The 12014-nt window shown below is 47.2% G+C and overlaps 6 protein-coding genes across 6 annotated transcripts; 1 reads left to right on the top strand and 5 right to left on the bottom strand.

Moving 5' to 3' along the window:
- Positions 1 to 351: 351 nt before the first annotated feature.
- On the bottom strand, positions 352 to 2940 carry TbgDal_V1650 (hypothetical protein, conserved; the record flags this gene model as incomplete). Its single annotated transcript, XM_011775012.1, has 1 exon — positions 352 to 2940. One exon carries the CDS (start codon positions 2938 to 2940, stop codon positions 352 to 354), a length of 2589 nt encoding a protein of 862 aa, XP_011773314.1.
- Positions 2941 to 3331: 391 nt separating this feature from the next.
- On the bottom strand, positions 3332 to 3784 carry TbgDal_V1640 (hypothetical protein, conserved; the record flags this gene model as incomplete). Its single annotated transcript, XM_011775011.1, has 1 exon — positions 3332 to 3784. One exon carries the CDS (start codon positions 3782 to 3784, stop codon positions 3332 to 3334), a length of 453 nt encoding a protein of 150 aa, XP_011773313.1.
- A 1914-nt stretch (positions 3785 to 5698) lies between these two features.
- On the bottom strand, positions 5699 to 6385 carry TbgDal_V1630 (hypothetical protein, conserved; the record flags this gene model as incomplete). Its single annotated transcript, XM_011775010.1, has 1 exon — positions 5699 to 6385. One exon carries the CDS (start codon positions 6383 to 6385, stop codon positions 5699 to 5701), a length of 687 nt encoding a protein of 228 aa, XP_011773312.1.
- Positions 6386 to 6924: 539 nt separating this feature from the next.
- On the bottom strand, positions 6925 to 9129 carry TbgDal_V1620 (pre-mRNA splicing factor ATP-dependent RNA helicase, putative; the record flags this gene model as incomplete). The annotated part of the gene is made up of 1 exon (XM_011775009.1): positions 6925 to 9129. One exon carries the CDS (start codon positions 9127 to 9129, stop codon positions 6925 to 6927), a length of 2205 nt encoding a protein of 734 aa, XP_011773311.1.
- A 1194-nt stretch (positions 9130 to 10323) lies between these two features.
- TbgDal_V1610 (hypothetical protein, unlikely) lies at positions 10324 to 10656 on the bottom strand (the record flags this gene model as incomplete). Its single annotated transcript, XM_011775008.1, has 1 exon — positions 10324 to 10656. One exon carries the CDS (start codon positions 10654 to 10656, stop codon positions 10324 to 10326), a length of 333 nt encoding a protein of 110 aa, XP_011773310.1.
- A 119-nt stretch (positions 10657 to 10775) lies between these two features.
- Positions 10776 to 11180, top strand: TbgDal_V1600 (hypothetical protein, unlikely; the record flags this gene model as incomplete). The annotated part of the gene is made up of 1 exon (XM_011775007.1): positions 10776 to 11180. One exon carries the CDS (start codon positions 10776 to 10778, stop codon positions 11178 to 11180), a length of 405 nt encoding a protein of 134 aa, XP_011773309.1.
- Positions 11181 to 12014: the final 834 nt, after the last annotated feature.

Raw genomic sequence — 12014 nt, 5'->3', positions numbered from 1 at the left:
TGGAAAAGTAGGTGGATTTTTCTCTTCTCTGATATGTCAGCGCTTCAAAGTGCAATGCTCCTGCTGTTGATACTTCTAGACGGTAGTGTTATGTGTGTCTATTGCTGTTAAAACAAATGAAATCAAGACAATGGGGGGAAATAAGAGAACGTCCGTGCATGAAATTGGTTATCGGTAAGGCAAAATGCTGCCTGGCGAAGCTGACGGGAGCTATTAACCCAAGGGCGCAATTCATAAGAACGCACGGCGCTTGCTCAAATCCAAATAAAACACAACTGAACTGAATGAACGTTAAAAAAAAAAAATCAATCAAACCAAACAGCTCGGGAGTCCTAAGCGTCTGGCACCCCGCTACACTGAACGCCCACACAAAGCAGCGAGAGGTTTAAGACGTTGCTGCACTTTTTGGGTTTGCTGCCGTTGCAGTTTATCCCTCAGTCGCCGCAGCTGTGCCTCTTTGCCTACTTTCAGACTCCGCAGTTCACTTAGTCGTCTCATCTCACTTCTATGTTTTTCACCCACCTCTTGCATCCGCTTCTGTAAAAGCTGCAGTGACTCCTTAATACCTTGCAGTTCAACCTCCACCGCTTGTTGACCCCTTGTCAAACCTTCGCGCAGGGAGGTAAGAAGCTGCGTGTCATTTGGATTCTGCCGCTCTGAACGCTTCGGCAAATTGGATGACGTTGCCTCTATAGTTCGTTCTCGATGGGACCCGGTGGAGCGCATAGCGTGAAGCATCTTCCTCAAGGCAGATACCTCATGCTCAAGAAACATTACACGAGCATCAAGTTGATTTCCCTTCTCCCACAGTTTCTCACGTGTCGTTGACGCGTGGAGAATGAACTTCGCGTGCAGGACCTCTGGATCAACGCTAGTGTCCGCCAACAAAGATTCGTCCTTCTCAACCATATATTCCCATGGTGACGACGATGTAACCGACGAAGGATCGGAATTCTGCCCCGCACGGACGTTTACATTTGCTGCTAGCGCGGCGTTTCGTGCCATCGACCGCATAATGTCTTGGTAACGATCTTTCAGTGCTTGAAGTTGCTGCTGTCGACGACGCAGCTCCGCATGCTTATCTGAAACAGCCCGTTGCTCCAGGTGCAGAAGCAGCAACGCATTCTTTGCATCGTCCTGATGTGCCTCCTCGGCTGCCAAAGCTTGACCACGCATTATTTCCTGCATGCCGGCAGCCTCGCAACTTGCTACCATGCGAGATTCTGCCAAGCGATTGAGGGTCTGTAGCTGTAAGTTCGCCTCTTCCACAAGCAGTAACGCTGTCTGTTTTTCCTGCTGCGACTGCGCCTTCTCCGACTCCAGTCGTTGTAGCTCTGCTCCACGCAGTCCTGCCTCACCAACCAGATGCGCCAACTTCTCTTCATCCTCCAACAATGCACGACGGCGGCTATTCAAGGTGTATTGCAGGGGTGCGACGAGACGCCGCAGTTCATAGCCACGACGTTGCTCTCCTTGCAGCCGCACCCGTAAGTCCTGCGCGTTGCCCAAAAGCATGGCGTATTGCGCCCCACTGCGAGCAGCTGCTTCCAAACGGGACGCCTGGAGACGCTGCTGTTGTTCCTCCACCTTCGATGTTAGTGCCTCCGCCTGACGCTCGCATTGCTCACGCAGTTGACACTGTTGGGCGTGGTCACGATCCGCAGCTGCCAGAGACTTCCGGACCGCTGCCACTTGTCCATCTAGCGATTCGCCCTGCCTAGCGTGTTGCATCAGCTGCGAGACACACGCAACGTTTGCCGCACGGAGGCGCTCCATCTGGCCGTCAAGCTGCCGCTCATTAGCTTTCAAAGCGTCAAGGGTCTGTAAAAGATAGCGCGGCCCCGGAACGTTTGCACCTTCCTTTTGTTGCCTTTGTATTTCATCACGCACGACCTTTAGCTCTTGGGCGTGGTGAATGAGTTGCGCCTGTCTATTCCAACGCTCATCACGCAACATTATAGCGTTATCGCGTGACAAAGCTAGCTCTCGATTAACATCCCTTTGTGCGGATAGCTGCCGCCGCATGCTTGCCATCTCCTTCTGTTGATTCTCCACTTCAGCTGTGGTACTGCTCAACAACGCAGTTAATCTGTCCTGCTCACGGAGACGGTCCTGCAGATGTTTGTCGACCAACTTGCGCTGTCTCTCAAGCTCCTCAGCCTCACATTGAAGCTTCATTAACATAGTTCGCTGCGACTCCATCGACTCCTTGCCAGTGGCGTACAACGCCGTGTTCTCAAGCGTCCGCGCCTCTGTTGATTTCATTAGTTCGTGCACCTGTTGGATAGTAAGGGAGGACTTCAGTTTCTCTTGTTTCTCTCGCTCAATGCTTGCCCTCATGGCCGCAAGCTCACGCTGGACCCGCTTGTACTCCTCTCGCTCACGGTCTAGTTGATCCTTAGCGGCATTGAAGGTAGTCTGTTCCCTCTGCAAGGCTCCTTGCAGTTGATCAAAGCGCTGACGGTTCTGTGCTTCAAAAACGCTTAGGTGCTTTTGAAATTCCCCCCCATCGATCCCCTCATTTTCTCGTTGTTGCAATAATTCTTCCTGCTCATGCAGAACTGAAGCCAACTCCTGCTGTTGCCGCTCAAGTGCCAACGCTTTTGACTTAAGTGACGCTTCGGACCGCAACAATAACTCTTGAAGTTGGTCCTGACGACGGTGCAGTGTTTGCAGCTCAGTGCGGAAGTATGAACCATCCTGCCGCACCTGTTGCAGCTCCGCCTCATCGCTTTCTTCCAACTTTTTCTGCTCTGTAAGAGCAAGCGCAGCAGAATCGACGGCACGCCGCAGCTGTCCAATATTCCTCAGCATAAGCTCCACAACTTCACGATGCGCTGCAGCTTCGTCCATCTTCTCGCTCAAGTCAGCGGCAGCGCGTTGGGCCCTGCGCTGAAGAGCGCGGTTTTCCTCACTGAGCACCCATGACGGCCACTGCATGACCCCACACGAAGTGTACACGCCTGCGCTTTCGCACGCCTACAAAGAAACGAACAGAAGGGGAAAAAAAAGAACCATCACATCCTTGTCAAGATGCTTCAGGGCATCTCACGTTGTGTGAAGAGGGGTTGACGAGCTGAAGAGGGAAACCACAAGGCAAACGGTACAAAAGTGAAAAAGACTAATGAACTGAACAACCTCAAAAGGGGTAGTGAGCCAGTGTGCAGACGCACAGGCACCAACACGAAATTGCGGCAGCTCTCAATAAAGGGTACGCGAGTACAGAAGGATCAACAAGCTCAGTAGAAGGGCTTCAGGTTCTAAACCTTAACCAAAGGCAAAGAGCCTTCCCTCCGTAACACTCCACTTCCCCCTTTTTTTTCGTTCGCGTCTATGCACCCCCTGACAAAAGGGACATAAGTTCGTCTTTCGCCCTAGCGGCATCACGGTCCTTCCATCGCTCATATTCCGCCATGTCCTGAGGGTGATCAGTGTCATCTGGTAGTGTTGCGTGTTCCGTTGCCATGTCAGCGGCCATTGCCCCTGGCTCCAACTCGCTGTCACTGCGAGGCCGCTTCTGGGAAGCGGAGGAGTAAACCATATTTACTCGCGACGTCAGTGGTTTTGAAGGACTATTGGAAACATATTTAATAAGGTCATCCTCATCGTCATCATTCCCACCAGCAGCGACATCACCACCATGATTGCCTTGTACACACTTTGATGATGTCCCCAAGGGGCTACGCTGATGAGGAAGCGGCACCAACGGCAGACCAAGTTCCTCCTCCTCCTCTTCGTCGGGTGAAACATTTGTGCTACTCACAACACGGGGCTCAGCCGACATTTTGTTTTCCGTTACAAAGAAAATGGACACACGACCAAAGGTTAACAGTTGCCACGTTTCAACTCGGTAAACGTAATTCAGAAACAGCAGCACTGCAACAAAGAGCGTCTACAAAAGAAGAGAACTGTGTTTTATTTATATATATCATCTACACCGAAGGGAAAAGCCAAATCAGAAGGAAATCGGTGGACGAAGCACAAAAATGAGGAAGAGAAAAGCGAATTACGTTCAGGTAAACGTAACTGCTCCAATGGTGAGTAATACACCACCCCAAGTTATAAAATACAAAAAGGTGCTGAGAGGGAGGAGGAAATAATTGGCACCTTTGCGGTGGTGATGACACTCACTATTGTTTCTTCTTACTTTCCTTTCAATAATTCCGTACACAACTCTGTTCAACGACTGCTGTTATGTAAACCAAACATTCCCATCGATCATATCACATCTCCCTTCACAAGCATACACACATACAAACATTAAACATATTACATATATTATTTACTGATGCTCTCTGCAAGTCTTTCGGACTGTATGGCTGCAGTGTACTGAAAGAGAGTGAGGAAGAGGAGGAAAAAGATTCTAAACATGACCACAGCATCGCCAGTGCTCTCACATCCACAGTAAGTTATGCACTTGAAGAATAATACGTTGCAGTTGATGCAATCACGGCTGCAGCGCTTTACTCCAACGAGGGAGAAATGTCCTTACACGAGCAGGCAAGCATTTGGGAAAACAAATTAATTGCACTGTTCCACACGTGTACTAAATATGTTAGGACAATACGCTGTAGTAAACTCACCGATTAATGCACTGCTTTGCTGCAGGTTGTCGCGGGTGGCAAATATCACATTTCCTATCTTCTATATAGAGCTTTAATTCGTATTACTCTTGGAAACTGGGAAAGGAAGGGAGAAAGAAAGTAAAAGTAAAAAAAGTAAAAAAAGAGAGTCGGTTAAAGGTACTATACAAAAAGAAATACACAAGCAACAGCGTGCGCGTTGTGCTGTCACTTCCCACACCGAGCTTTTTCCCCTCCATATGCCACTGGAAGGGATTCACACAACCATTCCAGCAGCGTAAAGAAAGGAAACAAGTTTGGGATAAGGAAGAGTTGCAAGGAACCGGATTTGAGAGGGTGTAACACCACCAGAGGTAAAGGGACGTTTAAGAGAGGAAAAACAGGAGGGCGACAACATAAAACGTTAAACAAGTGACCGCCACCTCAATTACAAAATTCCTTTCAAATGGAAAAATAACCACTGGGGTCTGATGCACACACCCCAGTTGCGCTGAGTTCGGAACCTCAAAGCGTGCCGTCATTCATGGAGGAGAAAAAAAGATAAGGAAGGGCAGCTCTTTTTCATCAATAGCTCACGCTAGTGGTACAACACGTTTCACATCCCCTCCCCCACTTCGATTCCCTCCCCTTTGACGGAAAAAGAGAATTTAAAAAGTAAAAAAGATCCGTTTGTTCCCCCTCCCCTTCTCAGTTTCCTCCCACTCCCCTCCTCCACTAACACTTGGTTCGAGTTGTATTCCCTCTCTCCTTTTCTGATCCACACTGGCCTTAACCTTTTTCTTTCAAATTTCATTATATTTTTTTCTCTTCCCCCATTTCTCCATTAACCAGTTAACTAACATGAAGCAACACACCCACAGTCATAGACAATAAAGAGAAAGGAAACGAGCAAAGGGAGAAGAGTCAAAAGGAATAATGAGAATAGAAAGGAAGTAATGCTTAAACGCACTCCAAGGGGTATGTGTGTTTAATGGCAAATCTGCTTTTCTTTTCTTCCACTATTCCTATGCACTCCTCCTCCTCCTTTCGCCCACATTTACCTCACACGGGCACGAGCAAGGACAGAATATGGTTCAAACAAGCGAACACATTCATCATCACATCCATTCTCTCGCTCAAAGATCGCCACGGCCGTCTAGCACCTCGTACATTGGGTTCGTGTTCTCAATACCCACATTTGTCATCCATTTCGCAAAATCTACCATCTTACCACTCTCGAGCATAGTAGTAAGGGAACCGATGGAGCTGCATTTGTTCTGATTCTCCTCTGACACAAGGCAGTACTCCGTTAGACGCTTCAGGAGTACGTGACCAGCATCATAATACACGTTCTTGTAGGAAGTCTTGAGAAGCGCCTCGTGGTTCTTGCGCAGTTTGTTGGCGACGCGCTTGCCGTGTTGCATGAAGAAGTTCTCCACCACAAGTGCAACCGCGCTGCAAATGTCAGACTGGGGTTTGGCCGTAACATCGAGCCCTCGCTTTTTTGCCGCCTCCTCGCACACTAACTTGGCATTGTCCCTCCATACCTCCCAAAGGGGAGCCTTGGGAATCTCGCGCTTTCCCTCCTCGCTGAGAGGCTTCTTAGCACGGTTAGTGAAGGCGACGCGCACAAAATCAGCTTTTTCTTGGCAGCCTGGGCACGTGAGGCCGCGATCCTCCAGAAAGTTGCGGAGTTCCTTGATCTTCATGCGCTTGAAGTCGGCTTCGGTCAACTCAGGGGAAGCGAAGCTAGAAAGCGGCAAAACCACAAGGACGGCTGCTGCAAGGAGGGCTGTAAGCACGCATGGCGACATAGAGAACATGACCTCACGTGCCTTTGAAAACAATGTAAGAAGGTGTGTTACTTGAGTCCTTGGCTTGTGTGGTCCGCTCAGTTGGTTAACCTTGATGATCTTATTCTTTCCTTGTCGATTGTTGACGTTCGTTTGTTAATTTTACACGTTGCCGTCCAGCTGAGCATGTTTTTTTTTTTGAAGTGTGGGCAAGAAAAAAATCGGTGACAAGTTAACAACGAGTTGATGGGAAATGAATTGATTCACTGAAATGTCCAGTAACTGCTTCACCTCTCTTAACAGAGGTAAATCGGCAATAAGTTAGGGGTTGCCCCAAACACACCTCCGTGATTCTGAAAACAAAGATTTGACAGGCACACACACATAAATAGATTCATGTATACATGCAGCCCATTAAGGTTTCAGAACAGGAATCTTATTACGACACATTTATTCGTTTCATAGCTCTTAGACGCACCTCCATTACCTCAGCTACTGCCAACACACAGAGGCATGACCGCTCATCAGAGTTGGGATGCGCTGTCATTACCGACAAACAACGACATCACCTAAGACGAATCATCATCATCATCATCACCATTATCTGGGGCGTCTCCTCCACGTCGTCGCTTGTGCCCGTTAAGGCAGTCTTTATTTTGGTCCCTCTCGGCCGCGTTATTGCGTTTATTCCGGCGGTGCAACTCCTCAAACACTTGTCTGCTCACACCTTCAAATTCACTTGGGTCAAAATATAATGGACTCACCTCCAGTAGCCATTCATCTGACACCGACGTTACAGTCCGGATGTATGTGTTTGTTGTAAGCACAAGCTCGTTGAAGACAACAAACTTTGGGCGGCGGTTAAGGAAGGTGGAGGGGAACAAGAGACACTTTACGTTATCCTTTAGCGTGAGAAATTGGTTCTTTGTTGGAAGTGAGAGTGCCACCTTCGTGAAGTAACCACGAAGCACGGCTCGACGTACCTCGTTTGCGTATTCGTCCGATTCTCCATCCCCAGCGCCTCCCCACTGTGCTGCAGAGTATGTACTGCAAATGCTCAAATTCAACCTGCGCATTATACCAATTAGCTGGCGGTAAATGCTCACCGACTGCTTCATGACACGCGGATTTAGATAATTCTCAGAAGCCCACGACCCACTTTGATTACTTCCCTCGTAGAAGGCGTTGAAGACGTTCAACAGCGCCAGGTGGTCACCAGTTGGGTGGTAGAACTGATCTCTGCAACGCATGGCGCATCCACGCTGATCATTCCGCGGTGTAACGAATGGACTTTGAACAGACATCATAGCGCAAATGCGTGCAATATCGTCTGAGCAGCCATACTCGGGGCTGTGCAAAAGCATCGCGGCCATTTCAGGTTCTAGCGGGAAATCCGCAACACGCCGGCCGAATTTTGTCATGTCGCCGTCGTCGTTAATGGCACCAAGATAATTCAGCAGTTCCAGTGCCCGCATGAGAGTCTCCGGGGCTGGGGGTTCCACGAAGTCGAAATTCACCAAGTCCTCAATCCCCATCATTTTCATGTGAAGAATTACTGAGCCTAAGTTGCAGCGTAATATTTCGGGGTATGTCTGCTGCTGAAGGAGCGTATCAAACGCCTTTGCGGTGTAAAGTCGAAAACACTTCCCGGGGCGCGTCCGCCCCGCACGACCACACCGCTGTCGAGCACTTGCCTGACTGATAGGTGTCACCAACAACGACTCAACACGCAACTTCGGGTTGTACACCTTCTGTTTGGAGAACCCGCTATCGATAACAAATACAACACCATCAATAGTTAACGATGTTTCCGCAACATTCGTGGCGACAACTATCTTTCGTGTACCCTCTGGCGCCGCTTGGAACACCTTACGTTGTTCCTTTGGTGGCAACGCGGAATACAGTGGAAGTACCGCTACAGGCCCCTTATGACAGTCGGCGTTAGTGTGTTCCGCCATGGGTATTCCCAACCGCAACCGCTCCACGGCCTGTTCAATCTCATCTTCACCAGTTAAAAATATAAGAATGTCGCCCGGCCCTTCATAGAGATGAATCTGCATAGCGGTTCGTATGGAAGCCTCCAGGTAGTTTGCTTCCGGCAGCCGTGAGTTGTACACCTCAACATCATACATTCGACCGGAAACGTGGACCAGAGGGGCCTCTGGAAAATATGACTGAAAGCGTCGTTCCTCAAGCGTGGCAGACATCACCACAACGCGCAAATCCGGACGCCGGTGCAAGAGATCTTTTACCGCTCCGATAAGTATGTCAGTGTGCACCGTCCGCTCGTGAGCCTCGTCAAGGATGATCACGCTGTAGCGCTGTAACATGGGATCACCCATGGCCTCGCGAAGGAGCATACCATCCGTGAGATACTTGAGACGAGTGCGGTCACTGCTCGTGTCATCAAAACGAATGCAATAACCAACTTCTTCACCAAGTGTTACGTCCAACTCCTCTGCAACACGTTCACTCACACTGATTGCCGCAACTCGCCGGGGTTGTGTACACGCTATGGCATGCTCCGGGTTCATCTCCAGCACAAATTGCGGTACTTGTGTTGTTTTCCCGCTCCCCGTCTCACCCACCAGCAGCAGCGTCTGATATCGACTGATGAGGCGTTGAATCTTTTGTTTTGCGGCAAAAATTGGGAGCTTCTCACGGACGCCGCGAAGCGCATGATAACGGGAACTCAGCACTCGGCCTGTGTACGGATTTTTCTCTCCGCACCCCATCGCTCCTCGCGACCCCTCCCTGTTCCTTTTACTCAGCATGCAAAAGCAATGGAAGTCAAAAAAATAAAAATAAAAATAAAAGCAGGCCGTAAAGGGAAAAAAAAAAGGCAGCAAAGCAACGAAAACTGAGAGAAAACAACAGTACTTGGACCAGTTTTGTTGCAATCAGTCAAGTGGATTAAGCACCAACAAAAGTGCCAGCTTGCAGGAGAAATATATTTCCCATGCTCAGCGAACGCACAGAGTATAGAAAAAAAAAACCAAAAGTCTGTCATAAAATGGGCGTAAACAATAGTAAAACACGCCCCCGTTACAGCACTGTTGCTTCCTTTAAGCAAAAAAAAAAAAAACAGAAACTCAAACGTTAAGTAAAGAAGAATAATATACTCTGATACTATAGAGAACGGAAACGGGGTGACAACAACAGGGTACGATAGTAATAACAAAAAATTACCACATCAAAAATAACGGTGTCGCAAGTAGGTGCGAAGAGCTCCCAGTTGCTGTAACGTCAACATCAGATAGCAATCCCTTCTGGTGACATCGTACTCAACAGGGAATGCTGGTGAAACCCCGCACTGTTATAAACGTAACTGCTCCAATGGTGAGTAATACACCACCCCAAGTTATAAAATACAAAAAGGTGCTGAAAGGGAGGAGGAAATAATTGGCACCTTTGCGGTGGTGATGACACTCACTATTGTTTCTTCTTACTTTCCTTTCAATAATTCCGTACACAACTCTGTTCAACGACTGCTGTTATGTAAACCAAACATTCCCATCGATCATATCACATCTCCCTTCACAAGCATACACACATACAAACATTAAACATATTACATATATTATTTACTGATGCTCTCTGCAAGTCTTTCGGGCTGTATGGCTGCAGTGTACTGAAAGAGAGTGAGGAAGAGGAGGAAAAAGATTCTAAACATGACCACAGCATCGCCAGTGCTCTCACATCCACAGTAAGTTATGCACTTGAAGAATAATACGTTGCAGTTGATGCAAACGGCCCTCCTCTCGCCGAATGAGCTCACGGCGGGTCCAATACTCCTTCAGCAGCAGCTCATACGCCACAGAATCCTTTTCTCCCATCACTATAAGTGACCGTATACAATTATGTATATGCCTGTAATGTGTAAGTGGTACTAAAAAAGGAGGCGACAACTAAGAGCAGAAAAAGAAGGAAATGAATGAGACATGAAAATGAAGGAAAAAAAGGAAAAATCAGCAGGTGTTTGTGAAACTATCGCAAAGACGAAGAAAGGGATATGAAAATCGGACTTTTAAAAGAAGGTCAGGCCTCTCCAACATATATAGAGAGAGATTGAAAAATGCGAATGCTTGGAAGTAAAACACGAAAACGGAAAAAGTACGGGAGAAATAATGATAATAATAATCACAGCAATGTGATGATGATAATAATAAAATTAGAAGCACGTGTCTTCCACTGGCAGAGGCATGCAGTAGGAGAAGGAAGGGGGCGGAGCTTAAACAAAGCACAGAAAAGGCACGTGAGCCGCGTCCAAACCAAAGGAAAGAAGGAGGGGAAAGAAACATAAATCTATAATTCGCTTGTGGTGTTCAAATAAAAGAGGGGGTAGAGTAACCGTGACAATAATAATAATAGTAATAATAATGGTAACGATAGGAATAATAGGAATAATGATGATGATGAGATGTTGAGAAAGAAAGAAAGAGAAATCCGTCAATTCCTCGCATCCTCGCATCCTCGCATCCTCGCTCGTTTCTTCTCCTCTGGTTCGTGTGAATCTGCCGAAGCCACCCACCAGCGGCTCCCGCCCCCTCCCCCTCCTTCCAGACTCTCTATTCCTTTTATTTTCTCGTATTACCTTTCATTCTTTACTGACGTTTATTACTGTTATTATTATCTTTACTTCTTCCTACATCATTCCCGCGCACATGTTCCCTCTTATTTCCCCTCATTTTCAGTGAATTCCTTTCTTTTTTTGTACTTTCCCATGCACACAATACACACACTGCACACACGTATATTCATATATATATATATATATATATATATGCACGCTAAAACAAATGCAAAAGCACAAAAAAGGGAGTAACGCGTCTTTCCAATAGCACCTTTCACTCTTCATCCGCTCCTTACCTCCCCCTTACAACTTTCCCTCATCCTTCCGCCTTCCAATTTCCTTTTTTTCTTCGTTTTAATCGTTTTGTTTCATTACGATTTTGTTTGCATTCCTTTTATTCCCGAGGGGTGAGAAATTTTATGAAGTGTGTTGCGATGTGGAATGAAGCAGAGATAATTGTGGCGCACAAACACACACGGAGCCGCCGTAGGTGCCAGTGTCTACAAAAAACAAAAAAACAATGTATATATGCATAAGCAGATATACGGCACTTAACCAATATTCATATTCATAGACTCGTATGCACTTGTTATATCCGGTTCTTTCCATTCTACTTCAAGTCACCTCTCTCACGGGCACACATGCGCGCCAAATAGCAACAACAACAACAACAACCCCAGATGCTGCAAAATAAATGGCGGCACACGGTAATAAGAGTTAATGGAAGACGGTGAGCACCCACTCATGAGTAGTTCAAACTATAGGAAAAGCTAAAGTGATACGATAGAGGGCAAAAGATGGAAAAAAAGAATGTAATGGAAAACAAGAACAATGGAAAACTACGAACAAAGCAAAGCAAACCATCGCCGTTTTTAACGCGATTGGGTCGCGGTTTGCGTTGGAAGAAGGAAAACGGCCGAGGCTGACTTAACCCCCCTCGCCCCCCCACCCTAACAAACCACATCACAACAGTAACGATAATTATGTTGACGACGATAATGATAACAGCAATAGTGGTAAAAATAATAATGATAACTATCACCGTAAATTACCATTGAAACTGGAACATTATTGGCAACAGCACTG

Source organism: Trypanosoma brucei, chromosome 5 (assembly GCF_000210295.1).
Source record: "Trypanosoma brucei gambiense DAL972 chromosome 5, complete sequence".
Lineage (NCBI taxonomy): Eukaryota > Euglenozoa > Kinetoplastea > Trypanosomatida > Trypanosomatidae > Trypanosoma > Trypanosoma brucei.
Note: the sequence above shows the minus strand (reverse complement) of the source record. Positions and strands in the feature narration are given on the sequence as shown.